The sequence below is a fragment of the Engystomops pustulosus genome, chromosome 3, assembly GCF_040894005.1.
Source record: "Engystomops pustulosus chromosome 3, aEngPut4.maternal, whole genome shotgun sequence".
Taxonomy (NCBI): domain Eukaryota; kingdom Metazoa; phylum Chordata; class Amphibia; order Anura; family Leptodactylidae; genus Engystomops; species Engystomops pustulosus.
Genome location: NC_092413.1, coordinates 194,980,672 through 195,001,227, shown reverse-complemented (window position 1 = coordinate 195,001,227; position 20,556 = coordinate 194,980,672). Strand labels below are relative to the sequence as shown.

Sequence of the window (20,556 nt, the reverse complement as noted above, 5' to 3'; positions counted from 1 at the left end):
ATTAGATAGCACCCCATCACTTCCATAAATCATAATCGAGGTGGCCCATAATCTTCTCCGGTGCTGTAGAGATTTCCCGTTTCTGCTGATACGCTTTATGGCTAGGACTCGGGAGTGGAAGCATTACTGACAACTTCTGAATTTAGTGAGTGGTCTAACGTTACTAACCTCTTTGTTACATTTCGGGCAGATTTATGAATGGCTTTGTTGCCCATAGCAACTCCTCACAACACGGCTTTCCTTTTATATTGTGACACTTTTCTTCCCTTATAAATCTCACCCTTGTGACCCACTTGTGAAATCCTCTTTTTAGAGCTATTGTGTATGGATGTCTATTAACTCTTAATGTCGGTCTTCTCTCTTTTACTCTAGTGCTCACTCTGCAGCAAACTGACAACACCTGGTATGGCTGTCCTCCGTTCTTTGTTCGTTCTTTGTTCTTTAGTTTGTTCATAATTCCATCCCTGCTGTTAATCTAATCCTTCCTTTTAATTATCAGTCAGTAGTCAGAGGACATGTGTGCATTGTGCGTTTGTTTTTGTTATTCCTTTTCCAGGTGATTTGTTTAGGGCCTTCAGTTAGAATAGTCATTTTAGCCATATTAGTTGGAACACAGATTTCCCAAAGACTGAGATCTCTCCCAATAGTAGGATAGATTTAGTTTCACTGCAATTTGTCAGGATTACTCAAGACCCTAGATATACATTTAAAGGGGTTGGACACTTTACTTTACGTTTTTTGTATTGTTTAGGGAGCAGGATGTTGGGTCACCTGCCAATATACATCTACCGATAGTTCTGCTCTGCTTTTCTGAAATGTAAAGTCAAGTCCCTGTTCAGAAATGTCTTTTACCTCATCAGCCACCCATTCCTGGGTGCAGATAGTCATGTGATCCTTACTATCCATGACCAATCGCCCTTCCAGGACCTAAAGATGATATTTATGAATACAAGCTTAAGGTCCTACAAGGTTGTTTGGTCATGGACAGTTGGGATCACATGACCTTCCATTTGTGGCCATTTTATGGACAGTAATGTTTGGCAGATGAGTTAAAAATACATTGTTGAATCAAGGGGGGGGGTTACTTTACATGTCAAGGTAGTGGACGGAATGTTTAATAAATTTATAAAAATATTCTTCCCCCCACAGTATACAAAAGTATGATGCATAGTGGCCAACTCTTTTAAGGAAGTTACCAATAAGATGAGCAGTGATGGACACAAACGATACTCCGGTTTCAGGAAGACTGTTAGGATAGTCTGAAAATAAAGGAGATGCAGATAAGAGGGAGGTTAGAGAAGGGTTAATAACTACATAGTTATAACATAGTAACATATTGTGAGGCTTAGTGGTCTCTTAGGGCAACAAATTTGGCATTTTCAAGCAATATTGTGCTAGGTAACACATACCCCCTTGGGGCAACTATGACCTCTCTTTAGTTTACAGATTTTATGATGAGGAGTATTCGAATACATTTTCTAGAAAAAAAATATGCTTCCAGTGCTACCTTAAACCAGGAAGTCTTTTACTCCAAACAGTATAAATGCTGTCTTTGCAGCTCATCAGTACAGTATAGGAAATATTTTGTCTAGGTAAGAGGCCATAGACATAGGTCAGGAATGGAATTGTTCTCCTATGTATATTGCCTTTGCAGAGGTGTTTATACCTTGTATTTAAGATGCCGGGTCCCCTATATTGTATAAGGTCTCCTGATAGACTTGGCTACATTTGCATTTCATTGCCATACATGTATCATATCTACATAATAAGAAGTGTATGACTGTACGGAGTTAATGGTATACAGCTGGGCCGCACGATGAATCAACGTCTCTGGTTTCATGGTTGAACTTGTCATTCTTGTTCGGTTTTTTTTTTCTGTTCCCCTTGGCTACATTATTCTTGTATGAAATTCTCCAGCTCAGCACAGTTACGAGTAGAAACATCGCCAGTCAGCAGTTTTTACAGATTTTTTTTCCAATACAGTATCGGACAATGTATTTTCTTTTTGTCTAGGTATCTGCATTTTAACCACATCGAGACACTAGAACCGGAATCTTTTGATCATCTTCCAAAATTGGAGAGACTGTGAGTCCCCCTTCATAACTGCTTTGAAATGTTACGGGTATAGCTGGGGCTACACGGTGACTTCAGCACTGCTCACATTTTTGACACTAGAACCTTTGCTGGCAACTTCCTCAGGATCACAAAGTTGTTTGGTTTCTTTAACCTTCATTTTTATTACACCCAAGGAATAAAGGAAATCTACCACTTGGATGAAGGATTGTAAACCAAGCACACTTACATGGTAATGTGTGCCCCCTATGACCGTATCTGTTCTTCTTTTAGCTTCTTATGCCCTGGTTTTTACGAAAAAGACTTTAAAATTATGTAGATGAGCATGAGGGGCTCCGGGTTCCATAGATATTATATTGAGCCTGGAGCCCCTCATTCTCATTTGCACAATTTTAAAGCATTTGTTTCGTAAAAACAAGGGCATGAGAAGCTAAAGGAAGAGCAGATGTTGTCACAGAGGGCACACACCAGTATGTAAGTGTGTTTGGTTTACAGTCCTTGATCCAGGTCGTATATTTCCTTTAAACAGCTCTTTATCTAATATTTGTCTAATTCAGACTAGCTTTCAAGTTGTAAAAATTTCTCCGCTCTGATTGGTCAGCACTAGCTATCACTGAAACGGCACTTACTGTAGTGCAGTGGTTCTCAACCTGTGGGTCGTGACCCTGGCGGCGGTCGAATGACCAAAACACAGGGGTCACCTAAAGCCATCGGAGCCATGATTTTATTGCATTTTTTGGCACAAATACAATATTTTTGTATATGGTTTGGGGTCACCGCAACATGAGGAACTGTATTGCGGGGTCACAGCATTAGAAAGGTTGAGAACCACTTCTGTAGTGGAAAACGGACCACATGATTCAAACTCATCCAGCTACAATATCTTACCAGGCGACGCATCGACCCTTAGTCATGCAACAGGTTTCATGGCTGAAGTCACTACGTGGCCCTACCCCAATGATGTCTATACAGATATTTACTCTGGTTTTTATCCCCTTAGGTTTTTACATAATAACCGAATCACTCACCTGGTACCTGGAACTTTTAGTCAGTTGGAATCTATGAAAAGACTGTAAGTATGTGACCAGTATGTCTGTCTGTGTGTGTGTATATGTATATGTGTATATATATATATTAGCTGCTGTAAGCTCTCTGAATCTGGATAACTCTGTATTTTATTGTACGTAATTCCATTGGTTTCAAAGATAAAGGATGATGTTATTTGTGTTTTTACCCCGTACAGTCAAAATGATGTTTGAGAAGGACCTTCACCACTGCTACTTTTCTTTTTTTCCTGTAGCTTCTACTTATTTTGGCCAATAAGTGCCTTAAAGGAAATCTACCATCAAAACCCCCGACACTTACTCGTAGATCCAGGCACTGTGACTGTGGTAATCATCTTATATTTGTTATCCATGACCTCCATCCTTCAAAAATCAACTTTTAAAATTATGCTTATGAGACAGGAGGGCTCTGGAGGCTGTTACCATAGCCCCTCCATGCTCTAGATTCAAAGGCTTTTAAACTGTGCAGGAGCACTACCCCTCCCACTGTGCGAGATTACAGTAGGTATAGTGAGGGAAGGGTGGGTGAGACTTCCCAAAAGAGCCCATGTGTGCCCAATAACATCATTGTAGAAGATGATTTTAGAAGGAAGGAGGCCATGGATAACAAATATAAAAAGATACCACCGTCACGGTGCCTGGATCTATGAGTAAGTGTCACTGGTTTATCATGCTTCATTTTGATGGTAGATTTCCTTTTGGTGCACAATTCTAGACAGCAGCCCTGGACTACCCATCGGATGGTAGAGAGCCGATCAGCAAATTGGATGGCAAAATTAACAGAACTTGTTTTTTCGGATGATGCACGCTAAGGAAATCATACAATTACTGGAAAACCCCTTGAACCCCTGAAAGATTCTATACGACCATCTAATTTCTTACATTTAGCCATAAAGTGGTGTGAACAGAGCTTTATAGTTTATCTTCTCAGTCCTACTACCCTATAGGACTTTACTGTCTGTGTTTTTTGTTTTCTATAATGAAGATTGCCCTATTGTCTTTGGTTCAGGCCGCATCTTCAGAAACCATCATTTACCTGTGTGTGTATGTATATATATACTTGGCATTACTTATATTACTTAGTCCTCTCCTTCTGTAGCGCTTTTTGTTGTTGTTCACATGATGTCATAACATTATTACGGACACCGTGTTGATGGTCTTGTCCATCGTAAACAGGCGATTGGATTCCAACGCTCTTCATTGTGACTGCGAAATCCTTTGGCTGGCGGATCTTCTGAAGATCTACTCAGAATCTGGTAATGCCCAAGCAGCTGCTACTTGTGAGTACCCCCGAAGACTCCAGGGGAGATCTCTATCCACTATTACTCCGGCTGAACTGAACTGTGGTAAGTCATTTGGGAAATAAGTGGGTTTTCTTGTGTGCTGATATGAATAACCTACACATATTCATAAAACAATTTTGGAATTTGTTCCTGGGTCTGAATTATTCTTTTGTAGAATAGGAATTCCATTAGGACATCCCCAGTCCATACTGGTTATCAGGGGTGTAACTACAGAGGTAGCAGCGGCTATAGGGCCCACAGTATCAGGAGGGCCCTGGTATCTGGGGTATTGGATGTGAATTGGGTTTATATATGTTGTGTGTGTGTGTGTGTGTGTGTATATACTGTGTATTTGATGTATGGGTGCATACTGTATGTATGTATGTGTGTGCTATATTGAGCCGTGTGACCATGGTCAGATTTCATGATAAGTTATCACAAGCTAGCTTCAAATCCTGTGCTTGCTGGCCATAGTAGTTGTTCTAGAAGCAGTTTGGTTACATCTAGTTCATGTACAGGCTGTAGATTAACCCAATAAAGTAATAATTTGGAATCCCGCCCACACCAAGCCTGAAACGGTGTAGTCAGGGACCAGCCCATGCGATTCCTCAAGGGAGTAGCACAACCGCCTTGCCACCGGAGCTTTATTTTGCAAATTGCCTGTGAGGTGATCATACAGCAAGGAAAGATTATGCTAGATTTACTTGTCCTATAAAGTATTGTTGGTAGTTTAAGATGAAAAAATGTTGTGATGGCTCCCTATTCAGAGTACTGCTCCATCTGCCATGGCTATGATGTCCATGGCTATGCGGTAACCAATGTAGAGAATATGTGACTACCAGTATTGACATCCAAATTCTAGGAGTTAGACCAACAGCAGTGAGGAATGTAGCACACCGCAATCCCAAGAATCTTAGTGCAGAGTTATGAATAGTTGACCATCTCAGTGTTGGGTTTTTTTTACAACTATGTATTATCCACTAGGGGTTACATACAATGGGTCTAAAATTATCTCCATTTGCAATACAGAACGTCCAAGAATTACATCAGAGCCTCAAGATGTGGATGTTACCTTTGGGAACACTGTGTACTTTACATGTCGAGCTGAAGGCAATCCCAAACCAGAAATCATCTGGCTCCGCAACAAGTATGTTTAATAGAAGACGGCTACAACTTATTGCCAAATGACCCACTTCATCGGCTCCTGTTACTTTTTGTAATTCTTTGTGTGTTTAGATATTGATACAAAGTACAAACTATAATGTTCTGGTCACTGGAAGGTTAACAGTACTAGGAGAAGAGGGTTGCCCACCTGTAGAGTCAGGGCAGGAGCAGAGCGATTTTGGATCGCTGAAACTGAAACTTGTGTCCTCAGCTATTGAGGTTAATAAGATTAACATTTTTCTGATCCTGGATGGGAAATGTGAGCTTTCCGCTATAACTGTTCTTATAATATTAGTAAACTGCACTCATACACATGTATACAAGAGCCATTTCAGGACTTTTGAAGGTCCCTTTAGGGTCCTGAAACCACAGATTGAAAGCAGACAGGATACATTCTTCATTCCCCAAGAAGCGGATCTTGTACAAGATGTAGGAAGTGAATTCCAGACCTGTAAGGACTATAATATTCATACAGCACAGGGCACATAGCAGTCTCAAATGGATTCATACAGAGTAAGAAAAAATTGTGAGTTGGCCGGGGAGGGGGTCGGCACAAAAAAATAAACTTGTACTTGCCTTGTACGATGCTGACGGTGTACCGTGCTGCAGTCCCTCCTGTTTGTTTATAGGGCACATAAGCTCCTCGGGCACACCCACCTGTGCCTCAGGGTGCACCCGGCCTACCAGAAATTCTTGGAGTGGAGCTTCCGTGCCCTGTAAACAAACAGGGAAACGGTACGGAGGGACAACGGAGCGCCGGACAAAACAAGTACAGGTTTATTTTTTTCTTACTCTTGGACAACCCCTTTAATTCGCCCCTGATGAAGTAGCCTGAGGTATAGCCAGTAAACCCTCCAAAACCTCTTCCGCCTGGTCTAACATTCCCTAAGTTAAGTCAGGGCTACGACATGTGCTTCAGCATCAAAATCTACTAAAAAAAAAACTTGTGATTTTGTAGTCTAAGTGTCAGTCATTGGCAGGCAGAGTAGGGTTGTATTTTGGAGCTGTTTTTATGGATGAAGAATGTCTCACAATCCACTCCAAAAAAAACTTTGTCCAGGGCCATATTTACAGCTTATGCTACCTTAGGCACTGGGTGTGGTCATGCCCTCACTAAGGGCCTGTTTATACTCTACAATTATTATAATTATCGTGTTTCTATAAAAAATATTATGATATTTAGTCAGTGTTAATGAAGGGTAAAGTATACAATTAGACTCTGACCCACTCCCTACCCGAAAGGTGTTCCCAGTTCTCTGCACTATGACCCCTCGCCCATACGTTATGAATTGCTCTCTCCTCCAATAGACCATGAATCACTTGGCCCACACTTCTACCGACCATTATATCTATGCATTATAATCTGGACAAGTTTAACAACAAAAATAAATGAATAAATATAATTCTCCTGAGGACAACTAATGACAACTACAGCCCTGACTAGGTCAACCTAAACGCTCATTGCAGAAAACAAATAAAATGTTTTTAATCCAGAAATGAACTGAGCATGAAAGAAGATGCCCGGCTGAACCTCCTGGAAGATGGTACATTAATGATCCAAAACACTCAGGAAACTGACCAGGGAATCTATCAGTGTATGGCCAAGAACGTAGCTGGGGAGGTGAAGACCCATGAGGTCACCCTTCGATACTACGGAGCACCAGGTAAAGCTATGTACCGGTTATGAAAATACTATATTCTATATATGGAGTTAATTTACTTCATTTATATCTGGTTCCTATTCCGTTCAGTTCTTTATGTAATGTTGACAGATGGAATTTTTCATGCTGCTGTTGTATATGTAGAACATAAGTTTATTACTATAAATTTCTAGCTTTTATCTTTCGGAACGTCATAATTGTCTCTTCACTTTGGCCAACGACTAAAACTCCCCCCTACTTCTCTTGGCTCTCAGTTTTGTGGTCTCTGTTAAGCCATGTGTTCTAGTTCCCTGCTGAATAAATCCAAATTTGAGGGTTTTGCCCTGAATAAATTAAAGGGGAGGCCACCAGCCAATCACTGATTGGAGCGGTTACACACCTTAACCAGATATTGGCTGAACAGTCTTTTTTTAGTATTTTCTCTGCTGTACCAAATTATTTAGGGGTGGTAGCTGATTCTTTGTTCAGATAAATTTTGGTATGTGGAACGCTAGTCTTAATAGATTCCCACCACGGTTCTTGCATGTGGTGCCTTCCGGAGAGTTATAAACCATATAATGTAACCCGAGGTAGAGATTGTGGTGTACAGTAGTGATTACTGGTTTCATATTAGAACAAGGCAGCAATTTTATTGAGCTACTGATGCCAAATTACCAAAGAAAGTCCATAAGGTATATGTAGAAGCTGGGATCTATCAATGCTACTCCAGATTACAACTCCTGGTTCCACAAGACATGGCGTTTCACCTCTGTGTACAAAATTCTCTATGGTTGGGTTATTAATGGGCGGAGGACACATGGTTCAGATCACAGTGGTATATCATTGTGATGAGCCAAAACATATGCACTTCAGTAAAATATCATAACTTCTTCAAATGCTTCGCTCGAGCATGTGTTTCGCTTGTTCGGGCTTCCACAGAAGAAGAGGAAACCCAAGGTCAGGCGAGGTGCTTGGCATTTCTATAAAGTTACGATTCCTTTTGGGTGGTGGGAAACCATCAGATGCAGATGTTGGAATCGGGACACTGGAGACATTGATCGATCCTGGAATAAGCTTCTATCTTTGGCTACATTAGAGTGGTGACCCACTTGGATGCCATCCGTTTTATTAGACTTTGAGTCAAGCCTGACTGCTTTTATCTAATTTGTTCATGGAGTTTGTATTTTCTCTTCATGATCCCAACAAAAATGGCAGACCCATTGCCTGTGTGTCTCTATGGCAGTGCTGGACACCAGACTAGGCTTTCATCTAGACAGTGACATTCTACTCCACTCATGTGGATATGGTGATCATCGGGGTCTTCCTCCTACATGATCACTTTAGAGGGATTGGGCCAAGTTATATAGAGCAGTTCTCATTGACTCTTAGAGCTACGAAGAGGTGAACAAAGTGTATACGTACAGAAATGTTCATTTCTTTTTAACTTTCATCCTGAACAGTCGGGCCAAATTTTGTGATTCAACCTCAAAATACAGAAGTTCTGATTGGTGAAAGTGTCACGTTGGAGTGCAGTGCAGTTGGTCAGCCACAGCCAAGAATAACATGGACCAGGGGGGACAGGACACCCCTACCCAGTGATCCTCGCATCACTATCACACCTTCTGGGGGACTCTACATTCAGGAAGTGAACCAAGATGATGCTGGGGAATACACATGTTTTGCATCGAATACTCTGGATACTATTCACTCAACTGCTTACATCATAGTCCAAGGTAAGTGCTCAATTGTAGACAATAAAAAGTGAAAAAAAATTATATTTTTAAAAAATTTTGGTTGGGGTTTGATTTTCTTGGTCTTCCCTTGTGTTTTTTTTTTTTTTTTTAATCCCTAATATTTATCAGATGACCCATACATATTGTGGAAACCAATTTGGGAATAGTTGTTTAATGAGCTATTTCATCTTGGATTCCCCACACATGTGTAAGCGCACATTGACCACAGGATATTATGCCTTTTCATTGACATATTCTGCATGTCCAGTCCTTATTTTTTGGATATCTTCAGTTATATGGGAATTGTTACACTCTCGTTTTAATGATCAAACACTCCACCAAATCGGAAAACATGGTCCCATCCTTTTTCCTTGAGGTGTTTTGAGGTGGCTTTTTTAATCTCCCCATCAGGTCTCTGCCTACTTCATGGAAGCTTTTTGTAAGTTGTAAAAAAATTCCCCCTCAATGGTACAAGCTCATATAAGCGGGAAGGCATATTACAAATTGCTTCCCCGTAGAAGTCAAAGGCCATTTTAGAAAATACCCAATGATTAGATGAAAAACCAAAGGAGACCCCGAAGCAGAACATTGGGAATGTTGACCATTTATACCCTTATGTTGTGTCAGATTTTGTCCTTGTAAAAACCATAGCATTGGAACATGTGCCAAGTATCTAACTTGGAACAGCAGTGACACTGCTACATCTGGATCTCTCCGAACATGGCTACTCTTGTGTAATTGTGTCCGCATTTGTATGTTTAGTTGTCTAATACAGACACGCTTAGTGTGCAGTATAACAGCTGTGAGGTCCGTGTCCAGGATGAGCTGTCCCACCGAATCGCAGTCTTGTTTTCATCAATGTCCTCCCCTCACCTTAAGTGCTTTCAAATAATCTGACTCCCACGTGGGCCAGCTGGCTGCTCTCCACTTTTACAATCAACAAGACCTCCCTCCATATGGGACTGTTACTTCCTTCTCTTAGTCGAAATCTGAAGTTATGATGAGCTTAGTTAGGATCCTCTGACCCAAAAACTGACTGTGCAGCAAAGATCATGTCTGATAAGTTGTAACGATGGAGTTAAAAATGTTCTTCTCATCCCTGCTACTCCCTTTTCAAAGTGACCTTTGTCATTTATTACAATGGTCACAATATATACAGTCAAATGAGAATATATATACTAAATTTGTATTAGCAGGGTGACAACGCCCCCATGCTTGTGCAGACAAAAGAGTTGCACCAGGGATGTAGACTCCCCACTTATAACACATAAAAGTCAACCAACTGAAGAGAAAAAGGGAGGGAAAAATGAAGACTAAAAAACCGTAAGATAATGATGAAAAAAGTGCACAGCTTTATTAGGTTACAAAGTGTTAGATAAAAACATGTGTCTAAAAAACAGATTGGAAATAGGCTACAGGAGACAGAAGTTCATATAAACCAGGGGCCAGAGATACAGGCAATATATATCACATCATGAAGGGCGTGTTAGTAACACAAACATTGCGCAATAGTAGTATGTATGCCCAAAAGCATTAACAATAATAAGATGTTACTAGCAGCATCTGCAACCTCACATGGGTTCATAACAAGTTTTCAGTAATTGCATAATAGCAGTATGTATACCCAAAGGAGAAAGGTTAACAATAGTAAGATGATATTGGCATAAGTATCATTCGGTGACTAGAAAGTCATTAACCCTATATAATATACATCGCTAAAGATGCCAAGCCTGTGCTCATAGCTACCTGGTCACTAGGAAATGCCCCAACGCGCGTTTCAACCCGCCGGTCTTTCTCAAGGAGAAGGAGACCGGCGGGTTGAAACGCGCGTTGGGGCATTTCCTAGTGACCAGGTAGCTATGAGCACAGGCTTGGCATCTTTAGCGATGTATATTATATAGGGTTAAGGACTTTCTAGTCACCGAATGATACTTATGCCAATATCATCTTACTATTGTTAACCTTTCTCCTTTGGGTATACATACTGCTATTATGCAATTACTGAAAACTTGTTATGAACCCATGTGAGGTTGCAGATGCTGCTAGTAACATCTTATTATTGTTAATGCTTTTGGGCATACATACTACTATTGTGCAATGTTTGTGTTACTAACACGCCCTTCATGATGTGATATATATTGCCTGTATCTCTGGCCCCTGGTTTATATGAACTTCTGTCTCCTGTAGCCTATTTCCAATCTGTTTTTTAGACACATGTTTTTATCTAACACTTTGTAACCTAATAAAGCTGTGCACTTTTTTCATCATTATCTTACGGTTTTTTAGTCTTCATTTTTCCCTCCCTTTTTCTCTTCAGTTGGTTGACTTTTACATTTATTACAATGGTGTAGGGTCAGTTAGTTTTCCAGTAATTAGTTCTTTAAAAAAAAATCTAATTTGACCATAATTCTGATGTTAACCTTCAAGGGAGTTAATTGTTCCCGAATCTTCACCAAGTAAGAGCTGTTTCGGACACGTTAATACGTTTTCTAAGCCAACAGACATTTTCGAGAAATAGAGTTGCATGTGTATAACATTTTTGTAAGTGCTCTAGGGGTTTGGCTACAACTTCTTGTGCTCCCATTTTCTTCTCTCCACATCTTCTAGGCTGCAACTACAGACATGGCCATCCCCATAGTGCACCGAAAAAAAAGATAATTTGCCTATGGTTATTTCGGAGCAGATAAACAGATTTATGGCAGGATAATTGCCGAATGATTCATCGTTCTTTGTGCAATGATTTTACGTTGACAGAAAAACATGTCTTAATTTAGCAGGACAATGACTTGTGTAAATGGAAATCTTCCTAGCAAGAACAGAAATGGGGGGAAAACATAATTATTGTCCAATATAAAAGCAAGTCTAACAGTTTGACTTATTGTCGATCCATATTTATTTCGGGGGATTTATCTGCACCTATTTCTTTTCAGCTGTCCCACAGTTCACGGTTGTTCCTCAGGACCGCAATGTCTTTGAAGGCCACACCGTAGACTTCCATTGTGAAGCACAAGGAAACCCACAGCCAATAATTGCATGGACCAAAGGAGGTAAGAAGAAAGCCATAATGGGGAGATATCAGATGTTTGTCGTACAGGCTATCCAGTATACTAGACAATCTATACTACACATTTGCTTTGGTTGATACCAAAAACATTGTAGTCCTTTTTGTTGGCAACGGAAATGGATGCATGAGCTGTTCATGCAAAAGAAAAAACTTGTTGGGCTGACCATTATCTTGTCTGATTACGCTACAACTATGGTTGCTGTCAACTTTGGTTGAGAAGCCTATGTATCTACCATCAAAATCCAGCATGATAAATCAGAGACACTTGCTCGTAGATCCAGGCACCGAGACTGTGGTAATCTTGTATTTGTAATTTAAAATTCTGCTAAGGAGCCTGTAGGGCTCTATTCTACGTTACCAAAACGACTCCTTGCTGTAGCTTCACAGGTTATTACCCAATCTACCCCGCCCCTGCTCAGCACTTCACACCTCCCTCTGCTTGCTGTGATGTCATGGTTGCAGGCAGTTTTACCACTCAGTGGGAGAGGGATGTGCTCCTGTATAGTGTAACAGCCTGTGAAGCTACATCAAGGAAGGTGACCACACAAATATAAGAAGATAACAACAGTCATAGTGCCTGGAATAAGTGCATGAGTAGTGCATGCGTTAGTGTCCCTAATTTATCATGATGTATTTAAGGTTAGATTTCTTTTAGAGTGGAAAGGAGAAAGGCACTACCACTTTCTTGTGGCAGAGTGTAATCATCTTGAGAACAAAACGATCAGGTAGATTAAATTTTATATGCCCGATCCTTTTGTTCTCTTCCTGGTCCTTTCCTTCTGACATTTGCTGCCTGGCCCGAGAATCAGGTGGACCCCACATACATTTGATGGTCAGGTAAATCCACCAAAATGTTCAGATTTGGCCACTCACCTCTGTTTAACGCTGTGCTCCCCTCGCAGGAATGGATGGCCTGTTTGAGTGTCTGGTTAAATGTATATTTAAGTTTTTTGCACTATTTCCCAGTAAAGATTAGTAAAATAAAAATATATCAGTAAGGAGTCCGCAAGAAAATGACCCTCTATAGTCAGAATGATACAAGTTTGGAAGCGGCAAAGTAAAAGAATGCAAAGTGTTTGTAGGGAATCTGGAGTGCGGCTCATGTGTACCAGCCCGCGCCTTCCACCGACCACAACTCATTTATCACTTCTCATTTCTTCAAGTACATACATGGATATTTGCAAAGAGCTTTTAAATAAACCTCTATATGAACAGAACATTGTGCAAGATATAGTATGTAAGAAGTTCTTTTGAGTTCAGAAAGTTTTTATTACTTAGATGAGCTGTTTGGTTAGGTTGTTAGGCTCAGTTCACACTTTGCCCAGGCCATGTATATGGGTTGATGGAACCTATACACAGCTTTTACTCCACAAAACTACCTGCCTCCTCAGGTAGGATGTTAAATATCCTCTCTATACTTTCCCTTTTTGCTTAATCTCATCCCTTTACATCTAAAAAAATATTATAGATGAAGCGGAGAAGAGCCACTATTTGCCTGAAATGAGTCTGAAGGAGGGGCGTCACTTCAGAGGTCTACCTTGATCTCTCTTGTAGCTAGAACCATTCGTTTTATATCATACTAAAGATATAAAGAATATCATGTTTCAAATCACATCAGGTTTGAGGTTCTGTGAGCTGGTGACGGTATCCCTTTCGGTGACTATGGATTTAAATAATTTGGAGAGAAATAGTTACCCTTTTTTACCCCTTTATCACTTCCATATGGCTATGTATATGTCATATTTGCATTTACCCTGTGCAGATACTGCGTGTATAGAGGTCCAGCTATATCTTCTGAACAGTGACACCTATACCATTAAGTTGTCAAGCAGCTGAACACCTTCCAGATCCTGTTTCTTTCATGACCCAGTGTGGTGGCATCATCCCAAAAATCTATTAATATGTAAATTGGTTGTTTAATGTCAAGGACTTTGAGATTTTAAAACTGAAGTCAAGCTCTCAGAAAGCCCCCTTCTCTGTTATTGACAGTCCTGCATCCAGGGACATCACTAACCAGATCTCCTGCAGTCTGATGCATGATTTTAATCACAGAGGAGGAGGCCTTCAGAGCTCCCAACCTTGACTCCAGTGTTAAACTCTCCGCCTCCTTGACTTTCTACAACCAATTTACATCTCACTTCAAAGTTGAATCTTTGGATGATGCCACCACACTGGGCCATGAGACAAACAGAAACTAGACGGTTCAAGCAAATAAAGACAAGAGATAGCGGCACTCACCCAGTAATCTTCTTTATTCTGCTTAATGCATGTGACAGGGAGGTGCAGCACAAGAAGGACTTCGGCGACGGGCCGTTTCGCGCACTCCTGCGCTTCGTCAAGCCGTATGGGGGACGCCGGTGGAGGCGGGATTAAATACCTCCTCCTCCTGACGTCACCCATAGAAGAATCATGTGATTAGGAAAGTCATGTGATTAAACGAAAACAAAGGCAAACAAAGAGTATGTGTAGAGGCGTGGGCGGTGCCCGCCCAGGATCGTCAGCTGACCGGTCACGGTGTGGGCGTCGCCATGACGCGTCAACCTCTCTCAAGCGCCCACAATGAAGGGAAAGTAATGGGTAAGTGACTATTAATATCACATAATTAAAAACGATTTCTTTGAAGTGTGACGTATCAAAAGGGGAGTTACAATAAACAAAATAGTTTGCAATACATCTTATGTAGCAGCTAGCAGACTAAAGAAAAACTGCCATATCGTTTTTATCATTCAGTCCTGCCGGACCTTCAGCTTCAGTTTTGAGGATCCATCGAGCCTCACATCGGAGTAGTTCCCTATGTCTATCTCCCCCATTGGTATTCACTGGTACCCTTTCTATGCCCGCAAAAGACAATACTTTGGGGTTACCCGCATGCTTAGTGTGAACATGTTGTATTAATCTTGGAGATCCTTTGCCCGTAGTTATAGACCGGAGGTGCTCCCTAAACCTGATATATAAAGGTCTGATGGTCTTTCCTATGTAGAATCGTCTACATGGACAGAAAATGACGTAGACTACGTAGTCTGTTTTGCAGCTAATGAAGTGTTTCACGGTAGTTGTCACCCCTCCTATCAGGAGATTTTTGTCCCTTATGTGAAATTTACAAAAGTTACAGTGGTGGCACGGGAAATTACCCTGCGGGGTAGTCTTATCTAGCCATGTAGTTCTGTCGTCTCCAAATCTACTTCTAACAAGGAGGTTTTTCAAAGTGGGGTTACGTCTGAAGGCCTCTATAGGTCTATTGGCCGTGAGTGTTCTAAGTTCTGGGTCTCTTTCTAATATATTCCAGTTTTTCTGGATGGCTTTACGGATATTGGTCTCGTTAGGTCCGAAATCGAAGGTGAACGTAAACCTGTTTCCCCCCTGTTCCTTATTATGACCTTTGTAAATCAGTTGCCTCCTCTCTAGGCGTGAGGCCCTCTCAAAGGCCTTACCGATAATCTCATCTGGGTACCCTCTGGCCCTAAGTCTGTCCCTAAGTTCCACTGCTTGTTTCAAAAAGGATTGGTATGTGTCGTTGATGCGTCTTAAACGGACAAATTGGCCGTAGGGAATGGCTCTCTTTACGTGGTCTGGATGGGCACTATCGTAGTGCAGTAGAGCGTTAGTAGCTGTGGATTCATCCAAGTAAGTGGCTTCCGCAAATCCACAGCTACTAACGCTCTACTGCACTACGATAGTGCCCATCCAGACCACGTAAAGAGAGCCATTCCCTACGGCCAATTTGTCCGTTTAAGACGCATCAACGACACATACCAATCCTTTTTGAAACAAGCAGTGGAACTTAGGGACAGACTTAGGGCCAGAGGGTACCCAGATGAGATTATTGGTAAGGCCTTTGAGAGGGCCTCACGCCTAGAGAGGAGGCAACTGATTTACAAAGGTCATAATAAGGAACAGGGGGGAAACAGGTTTACGTTCACCTTCGATTTCGGACCTAACGAGACCAATATCCGTAAAGCCATCCAGAAAAACTGGAATATATTAGAAAGAGACCCAGAACTTAGAACACTCACGGCCAATAGACCTATAGTGGCCTTCAGACGTAACCCCACTTTGAAAAACCTCCTTGTTAGAAGTAGATTTGGAGACGACAGAACTACATGGCTAGATAAGACTACCCCGCACGGTAATTTCCCGTGCCACCACTGTAACTTTTGTAAATTTCACATAAGGGACAAAAATCTCCTGATAGGAGGGGTGACAACTACCGTGAAACACTTCATTAGCTGCAAAACAGACTACGTAGTCTACGTCATTTTCTGTCCATGTAGACGATTCTACATAGGAAAGACCATCAGACCTTTATATATCAGGTTTAGGGAGCACCTCCGGTCTATAACTACGGGCAAAGGATCTCCAAGATTAATACAACACGTTCACACTAAGCATGCGGTTAACCCCAAAGTATTGTCTTTTGCGGGCATAGAAAGGGTACCAGTGAATACCAATGGGGGAGATAGACATAGGGAACTACTCCGATGTGAGGCTCGATGGATCCTCAAAACTGAAGCTGAAGGTCCGGCAGGACTGAATGATAAAAACGATATGGCAGTTTTTCTTTAGTCTGCTAGCTGCTACATAAGATGTATTGCAAACTATTTTGTTTATTGTAACTCCCCTTTTGATACGTCACACTTCAAAGAAATCGTTTTTAATTATGTGATATTAATAGTCACTTACCCATTACTTTCCCTTCATTGTGGGCGCTTGAGAGAGGTTGACGCGTCATGGCGACGCCCACACCGTGACCGGTCAGCTGACGGTCCCGGGCGGGCACCGCCCACGCCTCTACACATACTCTTTGTTTGCCTTTGTTTTCGTTTAATCACATGACTTTCCTAATCACATGATTCTTCTATGGGTGACGTCAGGAGGAGGAGGTATTTAATCCCGCCTCCACCGGCGTCCCCCATACGGCTTGACGAAGCACAGGAGTGCGCGAAACGGCCCGTCGACGAAGTCCTTCTTGTGCTGCACCTCCCTGTCACATGCATTAAGCAGAATAAAGAAGATTACTGGGTGAGTGCCGCTATCTCTTGTCTTTATTTGCTTGAAATATCTACCTAGTGTAACGGCAGAGCACCACCCGCACAGTCTCTCCCACCCGGTATCAAGTTGCGTGTCAACCATCTTCTTACCAATCATCCACGTTTAGGTCTGGCAGTGCCGACATCCTAGTCGGGCGAGTTGGGAATCCCCGGCATCCTACCTCTACAATTGATATTGTGCTGCTTCACAATATTCTGGTAGTGGTTTACTAGGGCAACTGCTGATGACAGGTTATCTTTAAAGAAGAGATTTTCCTTTTTTAATGTGACAGAAGGTGTTTGAAGTGTCCTCGCCTCCAGTCTGTCAGCTGAAATCAGAATGGAGAAGGAACTGCAGGGAGACAAAGCTGGCTGCAGAAGTACATGCACCCTCTGCATCTGTATCTGAATTCAAAGAATTATACCACATACCACAAGTCTGACATATTTTGTTGAATGTTTACTTAACTTTACTACTACTTAAAAAAAATAATAATAATGAGGAAATTTCCAAAAACACTGCCAATTCTATATAAAAACATAATTAATAAAAAATAAGGAAAAGTCTCAAATATCATGTATTTTAATTGTAACGATTTACTCTCCGAATATTATTGTATACTTCTATCCATGAAGAAGTTGTGCTTTGTTTTTCTATCCTTTTTCCTAATCCCTTAGAGATTAACATCAAATAAACTTTCCCGAGACGCTTATTTGGATAAGATATCAGTGTTTATTGGATAATGACTGTGTTCCTTGTTAGGAAACCAGCTGTCTGTTGACAGAAGACATCAAGTCTTACCCACTGGGACCCTGCGGATATTGCGCGTTGCTCTACATGACCAGGGACAGTACGAGTGTCAGGCTGTGAATATCGTGGGATCTAGAAGTACCTCGGCCCAGCTGATCGTACAGGCTAGAGGTAAGAGATGCTATCAAGTACAAGGCACTATGTATAACTATGTATATTTTCGAAGCCCTTGTTGTATTGCATGTAACAGCAGGACACATGCTTGACCTGCTGCTCTCTTCAGTTAGTGAGAACGGGCCCCTTTTATTTTGAACGGCAGGGGACAATTCTCAATATTACAGGGGGTCCCAACATGGGAGCTATCACCAATCCGATGGTTATCCCTTATCCTGTGGAAACGAAGAGGTTTTCCGACCAAACAAGTTAAGCCTTATCCACAGGATACGGCCCAACTTGCTGATAGATGAGGATCTCAGTGAGGAGACCCCCACAGATCTCTAGAACATGGGATCTTAGGTGCTTTCCTCCCTGAGATGAATAGAGCACATAAGGGGTTCGACGGAGGGGCCTCAGGTCCCATTGGACCCCTCGTTCTCATGATCTGTGGGTTCTTGTAACACAGACCCCCACACATCAGCAAGGGAGGCCCTATTAACTTGTTTGGTGGGAAAACCCCTTTAACCGGTTAAGGACCGGGCCCTTTCCTGTTTTTTCATTTCCATTTTTCACTCCCCACCTTCAAAAATCTATAACTTTTTTATTTTTACATGTAAAGAGCTGTGTGATGGCTTGTTTTCTGCGTAACAAATTGTACTTCATAGTGACGGTATTGAATATTGACAGGTCTGCTTTATTCTTTGGGTTGGTACGATTACGGGGATACCAAATTTGTATAGGTTTTATAATGTTTTCATACATTTACAAAAATTAAAACCTCCTGTACTACATTTTTTTTTTGATTTTTGCCATCTTTTGGCGCTAATAACTTTTTTATACTTTGTTGTACGGAGCTGTGGATGTGGATGTGACATTTGATAATATTTTCAATGATATCATTTTTAGGACTGTACGACCTTTTGATCGCTTGTTATAGATTTTTTTTATATTTTTCAAAATGGCAAAAAAGTGCCATTTTCGACTTTGGGCGCTATTTTGCGTTATGGGCTTAAACGCATTGAAAAACCGTTAATATATTTTGATATATCGGGCATTTTCGGACGCGGCGATACCTAATGTGTTTTATGATTTTTACTGTTTATTTATACTTATGTCAGTTCTAGGGAAAGGGGGGTGATTTGAATTTTTAGGTTTTTTTATTATAATTTTTTTTTCTTTTTTAGCTTTTTTTTTTAATTTTTCGTTTTACTATTTTTCAGACTCCCTAGGGTACTTTAACCCTAGGTTGTCTGATCGATCCTATCATATACTGCCATACTACAGTATGGCAGTATATGGGGATTTTCCTCCTCATTCATTACAATGTGCTATCAGCACATTGTAATGAAGGGGTTAAAACGATTAGCCTCGGGTCTTCGGAAGACCCGAGGCTACCATGGAGACGGATCGCCGCTCCCCAATGACGTCACGTTTGAGGCTGCCAGCAGCAATCGCTGTGATAACACCCGCGATCGGTGCTAGCACCGGTAAGTCTTTGCTGCAATATGCAGCAAAGACTTGCTGGCTATGGAGAGGGCTCAGCCAGTGAGCCCTCTCCATGCAGTGGCACCCGACCGCCACCGTGAATACACGGCGGGCGGTCGTGAACCAGTTAAGGGGTGTTCCAGGAATAAACATAATTAATATCCAAATGTGTCATTAAAATAAATATAAGCTAATATGTAATTTGTTGTTAAATAAAATTTAGCTCACCTTAGCAGGAAAATGTTGTAGACGCTATAATGAAGAATTAAAATGCTACTGGCCCTTTACTCCACTGGGAGAAAGTCAACAAACATTAGACACAGGGCTAAAATGGCTGCTTGTCACATGTCCTGCACCTGTCTTGGCAGGTCATGTGATCACTATATTTGGCTGTAGATGGTTGGTTATAGTGGGTTTGATGTCACTGAGGGGACAGCCCCTTTCACGATTAGGGGGCAGGGCCATCATGAAGGGGCAGAGAAGCCTCCGATATCAAGGACGGGACTGGATGTGCAGGGGGAATGGACAATAGTGATTATTGAGTCTGGATGCACAAGAGGGGTGTATTTGGGACTGCAGTTAGAAAGCTGGAGGGAGCATTTACATGGGACTGCATGTTTGGAGGCTGGAGGGAATGTTGTTGAACTTTAATGCCAAACTTTTCCTATTGAAAAGTGGCACTGTTTTTGGATGAAAATGCAAACTAACCTTTGAAGATAACAATCCCCACTTTGTCGGATGAAATGTATATGAATATTCTAGAGTCCCAACTAACGGTGTCCCCCTTCTGCAAACAACAAAATAATACAACTTTTCTTCCTACATCAATGCTACCTAATTCCAGCTAGAATACATAGAACGGGGTGAATTCTGACTTCTGAATGTAATGCTCCATATGGAGACTTTTGGCATATGGTGTGGATGTGCCTGACTGCCCAATCCTAATGGGAATTTGTGACGTCCCTCCTGCCTGATGTGCTGGGCATTCTGGTACCGCAGACCCCTGAATTGTGTTTGCTGGGGGTGATGGATGACGAGATGTGGCGGCATCATATCTGGAAATTTTTGAGGAAATCTCTATTTCTGGTTAGGAAGGAATTGGCATTGCGATGGATG

At 41.5% G+C, this 20,556-nt stretch overlaps 1 protein-coding gene across 2 annotated transcripts in view; it reads left to right on the top strand.

Moving 5' to 3' along the window:
• Nucleotides 1-20,556, top strand: part of PXDN (peroxidasin) — an 84,806-nt gene that overhangs the window by 45,808 nt on the left and 18,442 nt on the right. For both annotated transcript variants that reach the window (XR_011854338.1, XM_072143488.1), the window contains exons 5-12: nucleotides 2,014-2,085; nucleotides 3,074-3,145; nucleotides 4,314-4,483; nucleotides 5,450-5,567; nucleotides 7,079-7,248; nucleotides 8,685-8,957; nucleotides 11,888-12,004; nucleotides 17,812-17,970. Coding sequence is in view for 1 of the 2 variants with exons in the window: in XM_072143488.1 (XP_071999589.1) it covers nucleotides 2,014-2,085; nucleotides 3,074-3,145; nucleotides 4,314-4,483; nucleotides 5,450-5,567; nucleotides 7,079-7,248; nucleotides 8,685-8,957; nucleotides 11,888-12,004; nucleotides 17,812-17,970 (1,151 nt within the window). In the remaining variant the exon portion in view is untranslated. The remainder of the gene's footprint in view (nucleotides 1-2,013; nucleotides 2,086-3,073; nucleotides 3,146-4,313; nucleotides 4,484-5,449; nucleotides 5,568-7,078; nucleotides 7,249-8,684; nucleotides 8,958-11,887; nucleotides 12,005-17,811; nucleotides 17,971-20,556) is intronic.